This window comes from Chrysemys picta, chromosome 5, assembly GCF_011386835.1.
Source record: "Chrysemys picta bellii isolate R12L10 chromosome 5, ASM1138683v2, whole genome shotgun sequence".
Taxonomy (NCBI): Eukaryota; Metazoa; Chordata; order Testudines; family Emydidae; genus Chrysemys; species Chrysemys picta.
Genome location: NC_088795.1, coordinates 116491820 through 116506223, shown reverse-complemented (window position 1 = coordinate 116506223; position 14404 = coordinate 116491820). Strand labels below are relative to the sequence as shown.

The following is a 14404-nucleotide window of genomic DNA, read 5'->3' as shown; positions in this document are numbered from 1 at the left end:
AAAGGTTATTTTTTTTCAAGCTGTCAGTGAATACTTATGAATAACAAATGCATTCAAAGAAATCAGGATCCGTTTGTTAAGAATTCATGAATAGAAAAAGGAGCTAAGTTTGTAACAAAATATTACTTTCAACTATCTCTGATAGAAACTAACAATCCAACATGCAACAATAAAAAGTGGTGTGTCAGTTTTTAAAACAATTATGAGAGTAAAGAAAGGATTAACTGAACAAAGGATTTAGTTTTCCATAATTTAGCACAATCGGCTACAAGAGATATGACCCTTGGTGAGGTTTGCAGGTTTCATCAAGATTCTATTAATTGGGGCTTTCTTTGTCTGTTTGTTTTTTGCAAACTGCTGCACATTTAAGTTCTCCACATTTTACAGTCAATGACACCATCAATTAGGATGTTATTAAATTAAGACATTGGCAGTGGCAGAATTTGCTTTCCAGTAACTGGGTAAAAACCCACTTCTTCAGATGCATGCATCTGAAGAAGTGGGTTTTCCCCACAAAAGCTTATGCCCAAATAAATCTGTTAGTCTTTAAGGTGCTACCGGACTCCTCATTGTTTTTGTGGCTATAGACTAACAAGGCTACCCCTCTGATACTTAATAACAATAAGATCCATTCATAACTACCATGAAAGCTTGATCTTCTCCAAAACACAATGTACAGCCTGTTGGAAATATTGACCACATTTCAAATGATGTGTAAAATACTTTACAATCAAATTAAAGGGAAAAAATAAAGCAAGATGGCAACCATTTGATAGGCATCTTTCACATCTTAAATGAATAGAACTCATAATGTGAACCTGTTGGGAAATGGATGTCTTTAAACTAGAGTGGGCTTACAAATATGTTGCACTTGCTTTTGAGAGGCAACTTAATCAAACAACAGTACTTTGAGCATACTGTTTAAGAGGCTTTATGCTGCAAGACACGTTGCTTTAGGAAAATGGATGTGGAGCGCCTTTGAAAAATACAAAAGACTCAAAAGGAACACATAGTAAGTAATAGGTTTGACATTTCATAACTTCTACAGAAAAGAATTCATAACACATAATGCATGCAGCAATTCCACAGGTACTCCTAGTTCCACAGCCTTTACACGTGACACTCCCATTGACTTCAACAGGAACAGCAGACATGTAAAAGCTGGAGGAGAGTAAAATCAACCACTAAAGTCAATGGGAATCTTGACACAGACCTCAATAGGTATGTCTACACTACAATTGGGAGCGTGCCTCTCAGGCTGGATGGATAGACACGTGCCAGGCACATTTGAGCTAGTGCACTAAAAAGAGCAGTGTGGACATTGCAAAACAGCAACAGCTTGGGCTCCCAACCAGAGGCTGGACCCTCCCAACCCTCTGTGGGGACTTTGACATCAGTTCTGAGAGAACACCCAAAATTTGTTGCCTAATAAATTTGGTCTTTAACTTAAGGGCAAACTGAATCATAGTATTATCCTTCGGAGGTATTTAAATGATAATTTAAGACCAGGATGAAGAAGGGGACAAAAGAGGAGTGTTGTCCATCAGGGCAACCACGTAAGAACAGTGATGTATGAGTCCTGCAGTGGACTGAAGCAGACATTTACAGGGCACTTGACATTTTGGTATCGTAGGGACATGTTCCCCTCATTCCTCAAGTGATTGCTGCTATGGATCGGTCTGTTAGAGAGAGTTCTTAGTTCAGGTATCACTGTAACAGGATTGCTGTGTGCATTTCTACACACCGCTTTGAAAGCGAATCTCTGTATGAAAAGCATTGCCAGGTGCCGACCAGTATAAGCATCAGCTTCCTGTGTTCAGAGTAATGGTGACATCAAGTGGCCACTAGGATCATCTCAGCTACTCAAGGAGTTATCCTGGCTATAACAGGTCAGAGTGGATATTCTCATTCCAGCAGTCCACCAGAAGTAGCCAGGCCTTTTCTCCTACTAGTCTATGAGTATGGCTATATTACAAGCAACATTAAAATCACCCAGTAAGAAGATTTATATTAGAAACATTGTCACTCTATTCAAGGTCATATGGTATCTTCTTTGTCAGTTTTATTTATCTAAATGTTTAGAAGTCATTTAGAAAAAACAGTTACTGAAAAGCTCTAGGGACCTTTTTCATATCTTAAGAAATACAAACAATGTAAACAATACTAGGAAAATCCAGCAATTTCCCATCAGGAAAAGGGAGAAAAGGAACCCTTAACTCCAGCCACTTGGGCTATTTAATCTGCTGTTGTCAGACAGGAGACCTCTTTCATAACTATTTTCTTCACAATGACTCCTGCATATCCAAAATGACTGTCTATCTAAGGCCACACTCTTCCACCTCATTAATAACTGCTTTAAATGCAGGCCCTCCAAATCAGGACTGGGAGCCTTAAGTGGAGCTGCACGGGTCTTCTGCTGCTGCTCATGCTGTAACTGTTCTGAGGAGAATTATTTTTTATATTTAAATAATAAAAAGGAGCCTACACGAGGCTCTAGGTGCTCTAACATATAAATTAGTAGTGCAACAAAAACCCAGCAGCATTATAACAAACATTCAAACAGCAACTCAGCTAGGCAGCCTCCTACAAAAAACACTCACTCCTTCATCACCCTGGGAAGGATATCCTCAGCCCTCTCTTAAAACCCTATCAAATAGGGCAGCATGGTGGGTAGATCACCAAAGTTGGGCTGCTTCCGATCAACACAGGGAACAAGTTCCCGAGTCCTGGAGTCCTCTCAGAGAATGCTATGGCAGCTGCCTCTTTTTTTATAGCAAGGGGGATCCAGTTCAAATACCTTTGTTGACTGCAATGGTGGCGGTATAAACAGACTCTAGTCTCCAGGGCAGCCATACCTGCTTCTCTCATGATAATTAAGTACATACACATCACACACACAAACTTTAAGAAGGAAAAAAAGACTTTGAAGACTTTGCTTTCTAAAATGGTTCTATGTAAACCACAGTAGTGTGGTTTTCTACCTACAGAAGGAACAGTCACAATTCTCAATGTCACTCTTTAAATGCAATATACAGTAGGACAACATCCACCAAGTACTTACATTTCCAAATATTTCTGGCAGCCCCAAAACCTGAGCAGTGAAAACTCCAATACAGATGAAGATTGCTGTGACCTGCCCCAGAGAACCCCGGATCTCCTTAGGTGAGATTTCACTCAAATAGATGGGAAGGGCACTGAGAGAGACACCTATGAAAGAAGGGGACAGCAGAGAAATTGCTGTAAGTACAACTGACTTTACATTGAACCCATACATGAGCAAAAATTTATTTAGAAAAGTTTGAATACCAATCTCAGACACCAGCATGATGAGAATGGCATAAGAACCTATACAGAACAGAATCTATGCATGTGTGTCCATGCACATACATTAGTATCTAATCACCAAGGGGGCCAATAGTTTCAATTACATATCTGAAATGATGCATGCTGGTCAGGACTCCATTGCTGCAATATGAAGAGGGCTGTTCATTCTATAGAAATTACCACTAGAGGTCCTGGGGCAGGGGTGCCTTACTCAACCAGATGTCCAAAATAAGCAGGATGAGGAAGCTGTCCTTTTGGCTGCCCCCAAAAGAACTGGTAGGAAGGAAAGGGCTAAGTTATCCCCGGATGGGATACATGTGTGTGCTAAGAAGGAGTGGGTTAAAATAGCACTGACCTTCTTTTCAAGAAGGCAACTATAGGTGTGGGGAGCATGGAAGAGTAATAGCGGGATGCCTGTCTGGCCTGAGTTTTCCTTTCTCAATTTTCTAGGCATCAAGGGACCATCGTCTGCTCCCTGCCAAAGGACAGCAAGGGAGAGGATGCTGATATTGCACTGGTTTCACCCTCCTTTCAGATTGTGTTTATTGCAAAGGTGTGTGTTGTGAAGATGTGCATGCAGTGTAGCAAGAAAGTGAACCCTCAAACCTAGATTTTCCGGTGGAAATCCCATACACTGCTATGTCTGAACCTTCCCATTGCTCATCCATTGTTAATGGTATTAATGGGGTGAATGGTATTAGAGATTCTGATGTCTGAAAGACATCAACATCTGTAACATTCACTAGACTGATTCCAGCATCACCAGAACAACAACCACCTGCAGCATAGGAAGAGAAGGAAGGAGGAATGTGTAACGGTTCACAATGGAAGTCTCTTCTCACTTCATCAATTGCCTGGACACAGGTAAATAAGAAAAATCCAACAACCTGATTTAGCAATATGTCAACTAGACAATATTAAATACAACATGTTTACACTATAGAATGCATCCTTGTTGTAGCAGCAGAGAGAGATATGTTCCCCTTAAACATGCTTACCATACTGATGGACTTTTAAGAGCATGCATGAATTAGAGAGGAGAACACACCCCAAAATGTGGGGAAATAAAAAAGTCAGCTTAAAACCACCTTAGTCCAGCAGACTAACATTGGTATAAGGTACCAATTTGTATGTGAACAACACACATATCATCAAGACTACTGTAATTAGTTCTTACAAACAAGATAACCAGCTAAATTATTTTGATGGAAATGGTGGTTCCACATGGTATTTTAAGAGTTGAAAAACATTACAAATGGATAGCCATGTTCAGTCTTATCTTATTCATATTGATATGCCATCTAGCAACACCAAAATGCAAAATAGTAAGCATCTTTAATAGACAGCCCATGTTCTCCTACCCAAAGGGTTTCTGTTTTGCGAAGACAGACATTCTGTACAAAGGGGAATTTGCTGTCATGGTTAATATCCATTTATGTTTCTTCATTAAGGATCAGATTCTGCCATCCTTACTCATACGGATTGTTCCCATTGAATTTAGTGGGATTATGCATAGAAATCACTCCTCAATGTAAGGGTGGCGGAGGATGCCCAGTATAAACTGTAAGTGTATGTACAGCATAACGTAAAGCTTACCTGCATGAATACCCATCACAATGCGGCCCAATAAGAGCATTTCAAATGATCCTGCTAACTGACAGAGAGCCATCAACAACGCAGCCACAACTGCAAATACATTATTGATCAGCAATGTATGTTTTCTGAAAGGAAAATATATATGTGTTACATTTATTAAAATAGCTAAATTGTATATAAAAGTGCAGATCATTAAAAACACAGTGCTTAACAAACACAGGTTCACACATGTTAAGCATTACAGAAAGAGTTTACAAAAAACTGCAGTTAAAGATATCGGCTGTAGAATAAATACAACCACTGTCACAAAATAAAGGTCCAAATCTCAAAGGCATGAAGATTTGCTTTCTTATGCTTCCCAAGAGCAAGACAAGATATACTTAAGATTAGCATGTTCTGGATAGCTGGACATATGTAGCATCATAACGGTTTCAAATTGTAAAAAAAATAGGATATACTTCAAATTTCAATAGGTTGAAAAAGATGGTAGAACCTTGCATGGTATTTACAAAGTTTTCAACAGATCAGTGTTTGGAAAACGTCAGTATGTACTGGTATGCAATATGGCCAAACTCAATTCTGGATTACAGAATGGAAATCTAGAAAAACTCCATGGATGTCACCAGATTTACATTGTTGTAACTGAAAGCAAAATTTGTCCCTAATTCATGATATTACAGGTATATAAAAGGAAAGTGACCTCATGCACAGCTGGACAAAACATCTGGGTTTTTTAGTTCATTGGTAAAACCAATTTCTTTTCACAAAAAATGTGGAAATTCTCCATAATTTTAAATTTGTTACCCAATTCCATCTATTTTTCCAAATTTACTATCACTGGATGAAATAACTAAGTAGTAGTTAAAATGAAAGAAACTACTTTTCCACATTTCCAAAACCAAGTTCCTCTAGCACAACAAACGCCATATATCTTTATCATTTAAATATAGTTTTATCCATATTATTCTTTGCTGCCATGCGCTCTCTTTCCATATCTTTTGAGCTGTGAATCAAAACACTGTGATCTCTCTCAGCCTATAGAGGTGGCAGCATGAAGAATTTCCTGGATCTTTTGACTCTTTGCTTCACTTACTTTCCTGTGGTGACAAAGTCAGATTTTGCCACGCATGTGTAACAAGAATGTGAAATCAATAGCTCTACCGAAATTAATTCTGCAATGAGTGTTCCCTGCTGAAGGATTAAATATAAAAGCCTTCCCAAAGCAGAGATCATCACTACTACCTGACTGGATGTCTCCATCACCTACTATCTCAAAGAAAAAAGGCTTCAAATGGCTTCTTTTTCTTGAAGACAGATACACAAAAAATCGATTGGCAGGGCTCACCAACCCCTAGGATACTGATTAACTGAAAGGGTTTCAGAGTATGTCTACACTGCAAAGGAAAACCTACGGAGCCAAGTCACAGAGCCCAGGGCAAGTGACTCAGGCTCGCAGGGCTCAGGCTAGGGGACTAAAAATAGCAATGCAGATGTTCTGGCTCAGGCTGGAGCCCAGTTTCTGAAACCCAGAGAGAGGCTTAGAGCCCAAATGCTTACACTGCTATTTTTAGCCCTGCAACCTAAGTCTCACAAGCCAAGTCCATTGACCCTGGCTCTGAGACTCAAGAACCAGGGGTCACCCAATGAAATTAATAGGCAGCAGGTTTGAAATAAATAAAATGAAGTACTTCTTCATGTAATGCACAGTCAATCTGTGGAACTCATTGCCAGGGGATGTTGTGAAGGCCAAAACTATAACGGGGTTCAAAAAAGAACTAGATAAGTTCATGAAGGACAGGTCCATCAATGGCTATTAGTCAAGATGGTTAGGGATGCAACCCCATGCTCCAAGTGTCCCTAGCCTCTGGTTGCCAGAAGCTGGGAGTGGACAACAGGGGATGGATTGCACCATGGTTGCCTGTTCTGTTCATTCCCTCTGAAGCACCTGGCATTGGCCACTGTTGGAACAGAGGATACTGGGCTAGACAGACCATCGGCCTGACCCAGTATAGTCATTTTTATGTTCTCAATTATATTAGCTTTTTTTGCAACAGTTGTACACTGTTGACTCACATCTAGCTTGTGATCCACTATAACCCCCAGATCCCTTTCTGCAGTACCACCTTCTTAGGCATTCATTTCTCATTTTGTATGGGTGCAATTGATTGTTCCTTCCTAAGTGGAGTACTTTGCAGTTGTTCTTATTGAATTTCAACCTATTTACTTCAGACCATTTCTCCAGTTTGCCCAAGTCATTTTGAATTTTAATTCTATCCTTCAAAGCACTTACAATCCCTCCCAGCTTGGTCTTCTCCTCAAACTTTGTAAGTGTACTTTCTAGGCCATTATCTAAACAATTTATGAAGCTATTGAAGAGAACCGGACCCAGGACCAATCCCCATGGGACCCCATTCGATATGCCCTTCCATCTTGATTCTGAATCATTCGTAACTACTGTCTGGGAATGGTTTTCCAACCAGTTATGCACCCCCCTTATGGCAGCTCCATCTAGGCTACCTTTTCCTAGTTTGCTTCTGAGGAGGTATCAAAAGCCTTTCTAAAGTCAAGATATATCACATCTACTGCTTCCCCCTATCCACATGGTTTGTCACCCTGTAAAAGAAAGCTATTAGGTTGGTTTGACTGATTTGTTCTAGACAAATCCATGTTGATTGTTACTTATCACCTTACTATCTTCTAGGTGTTTGCAAATTGATTGCTTGATTATTTGCTACATTATCTTTCTGGGTACTGAAGTTAAGCTGACTGGTCTGGCTTGTTGTTATTCCCCTTTTTATAGATATGCTGTATATTTGCCATCTTCCAGTACTCTGGAATCTCTCCAATCTTTCATGACTTTTTGAAGATAATCACTAATGGTTCAGATATCTCCTCAGTCAGCTCCTTGAGTATGCTAGGATGTATTTCATCAGGCCCTGCCGACTTGAAGACATCTAACTTGTCTAAGTAATTTTTAACTTGTTCTTTCCCTATATTAGCCTAAAAACCTACCTCATTTTCACTGGCATTCACTATGTTAGACATCCGATTGCTACAAACCTTTTTGGTGAAAAATGAAACAAAAAAGGCATTTAGCACTTCCGCCATTTCCACATTTTCTGTTATTACCTTTCCCTCCTCATTGAGTAAGGGGTCTACCCTCTCCTTGGTCTTCCTCTTGCTTCTAATGTATTTGTAGAATGTTTTCTTGTTAGCCTTTATGTCTTTAGCTAGTTTAATCTCATTTTGTGCCTTGGCCTAATTTTGTCCCTATATGCTTGTGTTGGTTTTTTTATATTCATCCTTCGTAATTTGACTTATTTTCCACTTTTTGTAGATCTCTTTTTTGAAGATCATTGAAGATCTTCTAGGTAAGTTAGGGTGGTCTCTTGCAATACTTCCTAGCTCTCCCATGCAGCGAGATAGTTTGCTCTTGTGCCCTTAATAATGTGTCTGAAAAACTGTCAAGTCTCTCAAACTGTTTTTCCCCTGAGGTTTGCTTCCCATGGGATCTTACCTACCAACTCCTTGAGTTTGCTAAAGTCTGCCTCCTTGAGATCCATTATCTTTATTCTGCTGTTTTCCCTCCCATGATTCCATAGAATCAGGAACTCTATCATTTCATGATCACGTTCACCCAAGGCACTTAGGAGCCCAATCAATGGGACTTAGGCTCCTATGTCATTTAGATGCATCTGAAAAGTTTACCCTACTTCTGAGAAATGTAATCTTTAGTCCAGCAACAAATAAATAAATGTTGAGTGCTGTATTTTAAAACACGGACATTATTTCTGGACAATATGTTGGTCCCCTCTGTCTCATTGTTCTAAGTCAGTGTAAATTAAAGTCAGTTTCACTATTCACACCATCCAGCAGCCCGCATGCACACTGTACTATGCAGAAAGGGCTTTTTATTGCTCTGTCACTGTTTTGGTGCCCTTTTTAGGCACTACAGTTGAATACTTAGACAAGTTTCCGTAACTATCATGAATATCAACTATCCAAAAGGACTGCAGTGTGAATAGTATTCCTGAAAACTCATTCTTGATGGGCAGTCTTGAATACTTTTTTGAATAACAGCTGTTGAAGGCACAGTTCCTTCCATGTACAAATCCTTATTCTGTGCTCATACAGTAGCTGCATGGCAGAGCTCTCTATTTTCATTACTTGAATTCTCATATTCTATGGGCAAAGGGACAAAACCTTGGAAATTTAACCCCATAGCCTAGGAATGTGATCTGCTTCTATCAAAATGGCATTTGTGCAACTGTCTGTTTACTTGCTACACCATTTCAATAAACCTTAGTAACCCGCACACTTGTTAATCACAAAAATGCCTCTCCTCTTCTCAGCAAAAAATGTAAGAGACTTGCTATGGTGAGCTCTCATATTTGACATTTTAAAAAATACAGTGCAGAACATTCACTGACACCTTTTGAATGAAGTTTTTGATTGTGAGATGGAGAATTTGAGAAGGGTATGAATTGATGAGTTGGGGAGGAGGCTGAGAACTGAGTAGTTAAATTGAGGGGAAAGGATATTGAAAACAAAATAGATTGGTGAATTGATGGGAGGGAAGGCACAGAATTGGTGAATTACTGGAGGTGGGGAAGGGAAACAGTGGACAAAGGATTTGGAGGGCCAGAGAATAGGTATTTGCTGTGTGAATGTAGGAAGAACCACAGAGCATACTGTGTAAGGTGAAAAATGGGGAAGAAAAACGAGGAGAAAAATGGATTGGGTGTAGAAAAGGAAAGTACAGGAGACAGAAGATTTGAGGTAAGTGGAAATTGGATTGTAGGGGAGTAAGGGGTAGAGTAAGACAAGGGAGAAAGTTAGAATCAAGAAGACGAGGGAAAGAAAGGAGGAAAATAAAGGCTAAAAGACTAGAGGAAGCAGAATGATGGGGGAGAGGGGATGGACGATGTTTTTATACATGTCTATGTATTTGAGCCCCTGTGGTGACATTTAGTAGAACCTAATTTGCCAGTAGCAAGTCATTCTGTGAGTCATCTTAAAGAATTTAAAGAAATACTCAGGAGACTTTCTTTTAAAAAAATATTCTAAAGTTAGTTTTTTAACCCTTAAAACCCCTCTTGAATATGAGAAATAATATCTTGGTGCAAGGACACCCCCAAATCCTCTCATTTAAGGTTTTATTGCCTCTCTCACAGTTTCCCAAACTCCCCACTTCTCTTTGTGGCTAACTTCGGACCTGAAGCTACCCCCGGATATGACTGTGGTGTGAGCTGCACAGTAAAGCAGAAATCTGCCAATGCAAGTATTCTCCTTTACAGTAACCATGGAATTTAGGAATACATGTTACACCTGGTCAGTGTTTACCCAAAGACAACCCTGAACAATGGCCCTACGGAACTCAATCTGTGCATACTACTCCAAAAGAGACAGCCCTTTGATTCAGCTACCACCTCTGGTGACTGCTACAAATTTGGAGTTATAAACAATAACAATGGTAAGCTTTTCCTTGTTTCCTGTGGGGCAGCACCACCAGATCATATAAAATTTAGAAGCTATCCAATGTAGTTTTCCTAATTTGAAGGTCTTTAAACTGAGAAGGAAATTTATTATGTTAGAAAATATTTTTATTGATGCTATAAAAAGGGTAAGTAAGATGCCAAATTCAGAGCCTTGTAATGTACCTACCGGCCAAAGAACTTCACAATTGGTGTGGTAATTATCGCACCCACCAGTCCACCAATGGAGAAAATAGACACGGTTATAGACCAGAGGAGTGTAAGAGTTCCTCCATCTATTACGTGGCCGTATCTTCTGTCCCAACTTTCATTGTAAAACCTCTTGATATACTAAAAGTAAAGAGACAATAATGGTATGTGTGAAAGCAGCTTACTTGATGAGTAAGGACACTAAAATAATCAATCATGATTTAAACAATGGCAAAATAGTAGCTTGCTGTATAGAAGCTTCTTGAATAGACATCTGTGACATCCCTCTTTAAATTGTTTTCACCCTAATCCGGAATGATTTGGAATAAATTCAAAATATGTAAATTCAGTCATTAGTGTTATGGGTTGAGTTATACATTGTTATGAGCTGGGTGTAGCTGCTGCCTTACATTCAGGATAAACATTAAGAAGCCATTGTGAAGAATTGGCTGAACCAACAGCAGTAGCACTCAACACACAGGCACATGAAAAAAGCTTGAGCCGATGCTGCCCCAGGCACCAGAGATTGAGACAGAAGCAGAGATATAAAGTCAAGCCACAGTAACAGAAAGTTGGGATGTGGTTGTGAGAGAAAATTAAAAGAAAAGGATTTTGGGGTATGGAGCACTGGCAGGAAAGGCAGGCATGGAACACCAGACACAGAAATTGTCTCCTGCTATTTGGTTCCTACTATGGTCAGAGAAACAAGACTTTGTACATTCTTAATGAATAAGCAAAATTGCATCAAAGAATTGAATTGCACCACCAATTTCTCTCCTAAGTGAAACAACCTACAAGACCCCAAATGATGGGCTATCCATTTGGGTCAAAAGGGGTATCATTATTATCTGTATTGCAGTAGCAGCTACAGCCCATTGTGACAGGCACTATACAAATATATAACAAAAAAATGGTCCCTGCCTCAGAGAGGTTACAATCTAAGTGCACAGTAAAATGCTGTTAATATTGCATTGTAGTATCTTCATATTAGGAACAAGTAGTTTTTCTGAATACTCCATAGGTCTCTACTGAAAACCATTTTAAAATAGAAAAACTCCAAGGGAAAGGAAGAGAAGAAAAAGGGCAACAAAGACAGAAAGAAGAAAAGAGGAGACAGAGATTGGGGGTGGGAGATTGGGGAGGAACAGAAACTCAAGAGGAAAAACAAGAAACGAGATGCCAACTGAAGATGATACCTAGCTTGCCTTGGCTCACAAAATGGAACTTCAAAAGCAGAAGGATAAAACAGGGATGATTTCTGTTTTAATCCCCCCCAAATTCTGTAACTGATGATTATGAGAATATTTTATACTGATGCTTTTTATTGGTATGTACACATGCACAAACAGTACATGAAACACTTTTCAGTATTTCTCAATTACTGATTTTTAGTTTGCTTTATCAACAGGAGTCATTCCCTTTTCGCCGTTCTGTCTTTTTGGTATTCAGTTTCTTAGAAAAACAAGCAAGACAAATTCATCACCACCATTCTCCCCACTGCCTACACCCGCCCAAATGGGGTGAAAAACTAAAGGAAATATTTGAAATTTTACAAAATGACGGTGTTTTTTGTACAAACATCTGCTACAAATAATAAAAGATGAATGAAAGGAGATTTAAATTTGACACAGGGTGGTAATATATAAAAATTATGTCAGGTGTTACGGTGTGATAATTAGAGCTGTGCTGAGAACAGAAATTCCATTTTGAGGAGAATTTCAAAACTTCAAAATTTATTTTCATTCCGATTTGGAATTAAACTCTGAAATTTCAAAATTCGCCATGAAAGAAAACTTGTTTCTGCTCAACTGAAACATCTTGAATTAGAATTTTTAAAACGTTTATATTTCATAATACAAATAATGTTATTATATTTTTATATTATATAACATAGCATAAGTATATAACACACAATTTTAAAATTTCAGAAAAAAAATCAAAATATTTTATTCTGAAAAATGTCAACGTGGGACTTCTCAACATTGTCAGAACTCTTTTCACCCACCCCCCCAACTTTAGTCTCCAAAATGAAGTTTTTGTGGAATAAATATAATTTCACAAAGTATTTCAACTTTGATGGAACTACATTTTCTGACTGAAAATGGTATCAAAGTTCTTCAGACCAGCTCTAGTGATAATTTTTTAATGTACAAAAATGGCATCTAGTCCTTCCTATCCATGCAAGCTATCCAGCAACATCAACTGATTTCAGGGGTAAAGAGGTTCTTTCATGTATCCTAAGCCTGCTCCTGAGAAGGACTGAGCACCTGTAAGTCCCAGTGGAGTTAAAAAGATCTATGGGTTAACAGAATGTACCCATGTCCAGATCCTATACACTATTGTAATACTTTTTGTACAAGGTATGCCTTTGTAAGGTATCATTTGAAAACTCATAAGTTGTTGGTCCGTATTGTACTGGTAAAATATGTGTAGCAACATTGTGTGTGAAGTTATAAGATTCCCCTGTATGGTGTTATTAACACATGTTCCAAACCCTGCCCAAACAGAAGCTAGCAAACTGGTCTGTCTTAAACAAAGGAATGTATGCTCTGCTTAGTTTGCATTTAAGCAGTGAACAGCAGGAAGAGAAGACAAAGGAAGTTCAAATAGGTGAAAAAACCCATCAGGAAATATTATTATTCCACATAGACTCTTTGGCTCTTGATTCTCAGTTGGAAAGGTTTTTCAAGAGGGGAACTGAAACTATCAAAAGAAGGGACAAACACCTCAAGATACTCCCGCCGCCCATCGATTCACTGCACCTAAAGGGACAAAAAGTCAGCAGCCATTAGACTGGAGAAGAGGTCCTGACCTAAGAAGTTTAGTCAGTAAGACTGCTGAAAGCATATGGTGAGAACACTTTGCTTTGAATTTAACATAGGCTGTTAAGTTAGGCACCAGTTGTGTTTTACCTTTATTTTTCTTGTAACCATTTTTAAAAGTTATGATGCATTACTTGTACTCACTTAAAACCTCTCTCTTGGTAGTTAATAAACTTGTTTTATTGTTTTATCTAATCCAGTGTGTTTAAATTGAAGTGTCTGGAAAACTACATTTGGGGTGGCAAGTTGTGAGCATATTATTGGGGGGGGGTGTTGGGGTCACCTTGAAGTATAGCCAAGGCTGGTGAGAGCCAGAGTGTAAACCAGGTGTGACTAGCAGGCTGCGGTTACACACCAACATTCAGCGTGTGGCTTGCACACTGAAAGGCTGTGAGCAGCCCAACTGGAAGCTGCTTCAACCAAAGCATTGTAAAGCACCCATAATTGCTAAGCAGGGAGTACACAGCCGCTCAGTAGTCTGGATTGTACCATGGTATGTCGCAAACAGGAGCCCAGCATCTCCCAGGGCCAGGCTATTTGTGAGTGCTGGCTGCATCTAAAAAGAAGTGCATTTTGAGCCTGGACCAAAACCCACTGACGTGAATGGGTATCTTTACATTGACTTTAATGGGGTTTGCCGCAAATAAAACAAATGAAAAAGGTTGTAAATATTTGAATAATAATGGGTTGCTAGACCTTGCTACGGTAAGGGAGAGGGTAAGTGGGAGTTGCCAGGCATGGGGGCAGGTATCGCAGGGACAGCGGAAGCTAATCTGATGAAATAGAATGGAAATAAATTATATAAATGAAAAAAAAAATAAGTGACTGTGAAGAAGGAAAGTATGCTGTATTTATTTATTGGGAGTTCAGCGTGCCTTGGGACTCTGCATCTGAAAAATGACAGCATGAGCCCTAATGCACAGTAGCTGTAAGGAAAGCTGAAATGTATTTCTGGTTCATTAAAAGGATATTCAAAAT

The 14404-nt window shown here is 39.1% G+C and overlaps 1 protein-coding gene across 4 annotated transcripts in view; it reads right to left on the bottom strand.

The window, feature by feature from the left end:
- Positions 1-14404, bottom strand: part of SLC2A9 (solute carrier family 2 member 9) — a 241514-nt gene that overhangs the window by 120172 nt on the left and 106938 nt on the right. For all 4 annotated transcript variants that reach the window (XR_010601572.1, XM_024106864.3, XM_024106865.3 and 1 more), the window contains 3 exons: positions 10585-10745; positions 4921-5045; positions 3062-3207 (listed from right to left, as the gene is read on the bottom strand). Coding sequence is in view for 3 of the 4 variants with exons in the window: in XM_024106864.3 (XP_023962632.2) it covers positions 3062-3207; positions 4921-5045; positions 10585-10745 (432 nt within the window). In the remaining variant the exon portion in view is untranslated. The remainder of the gene's footprint in view (positions 1-3061; positions 3208-4920; positions 5046-10584; positions 10746-14404) is intronic.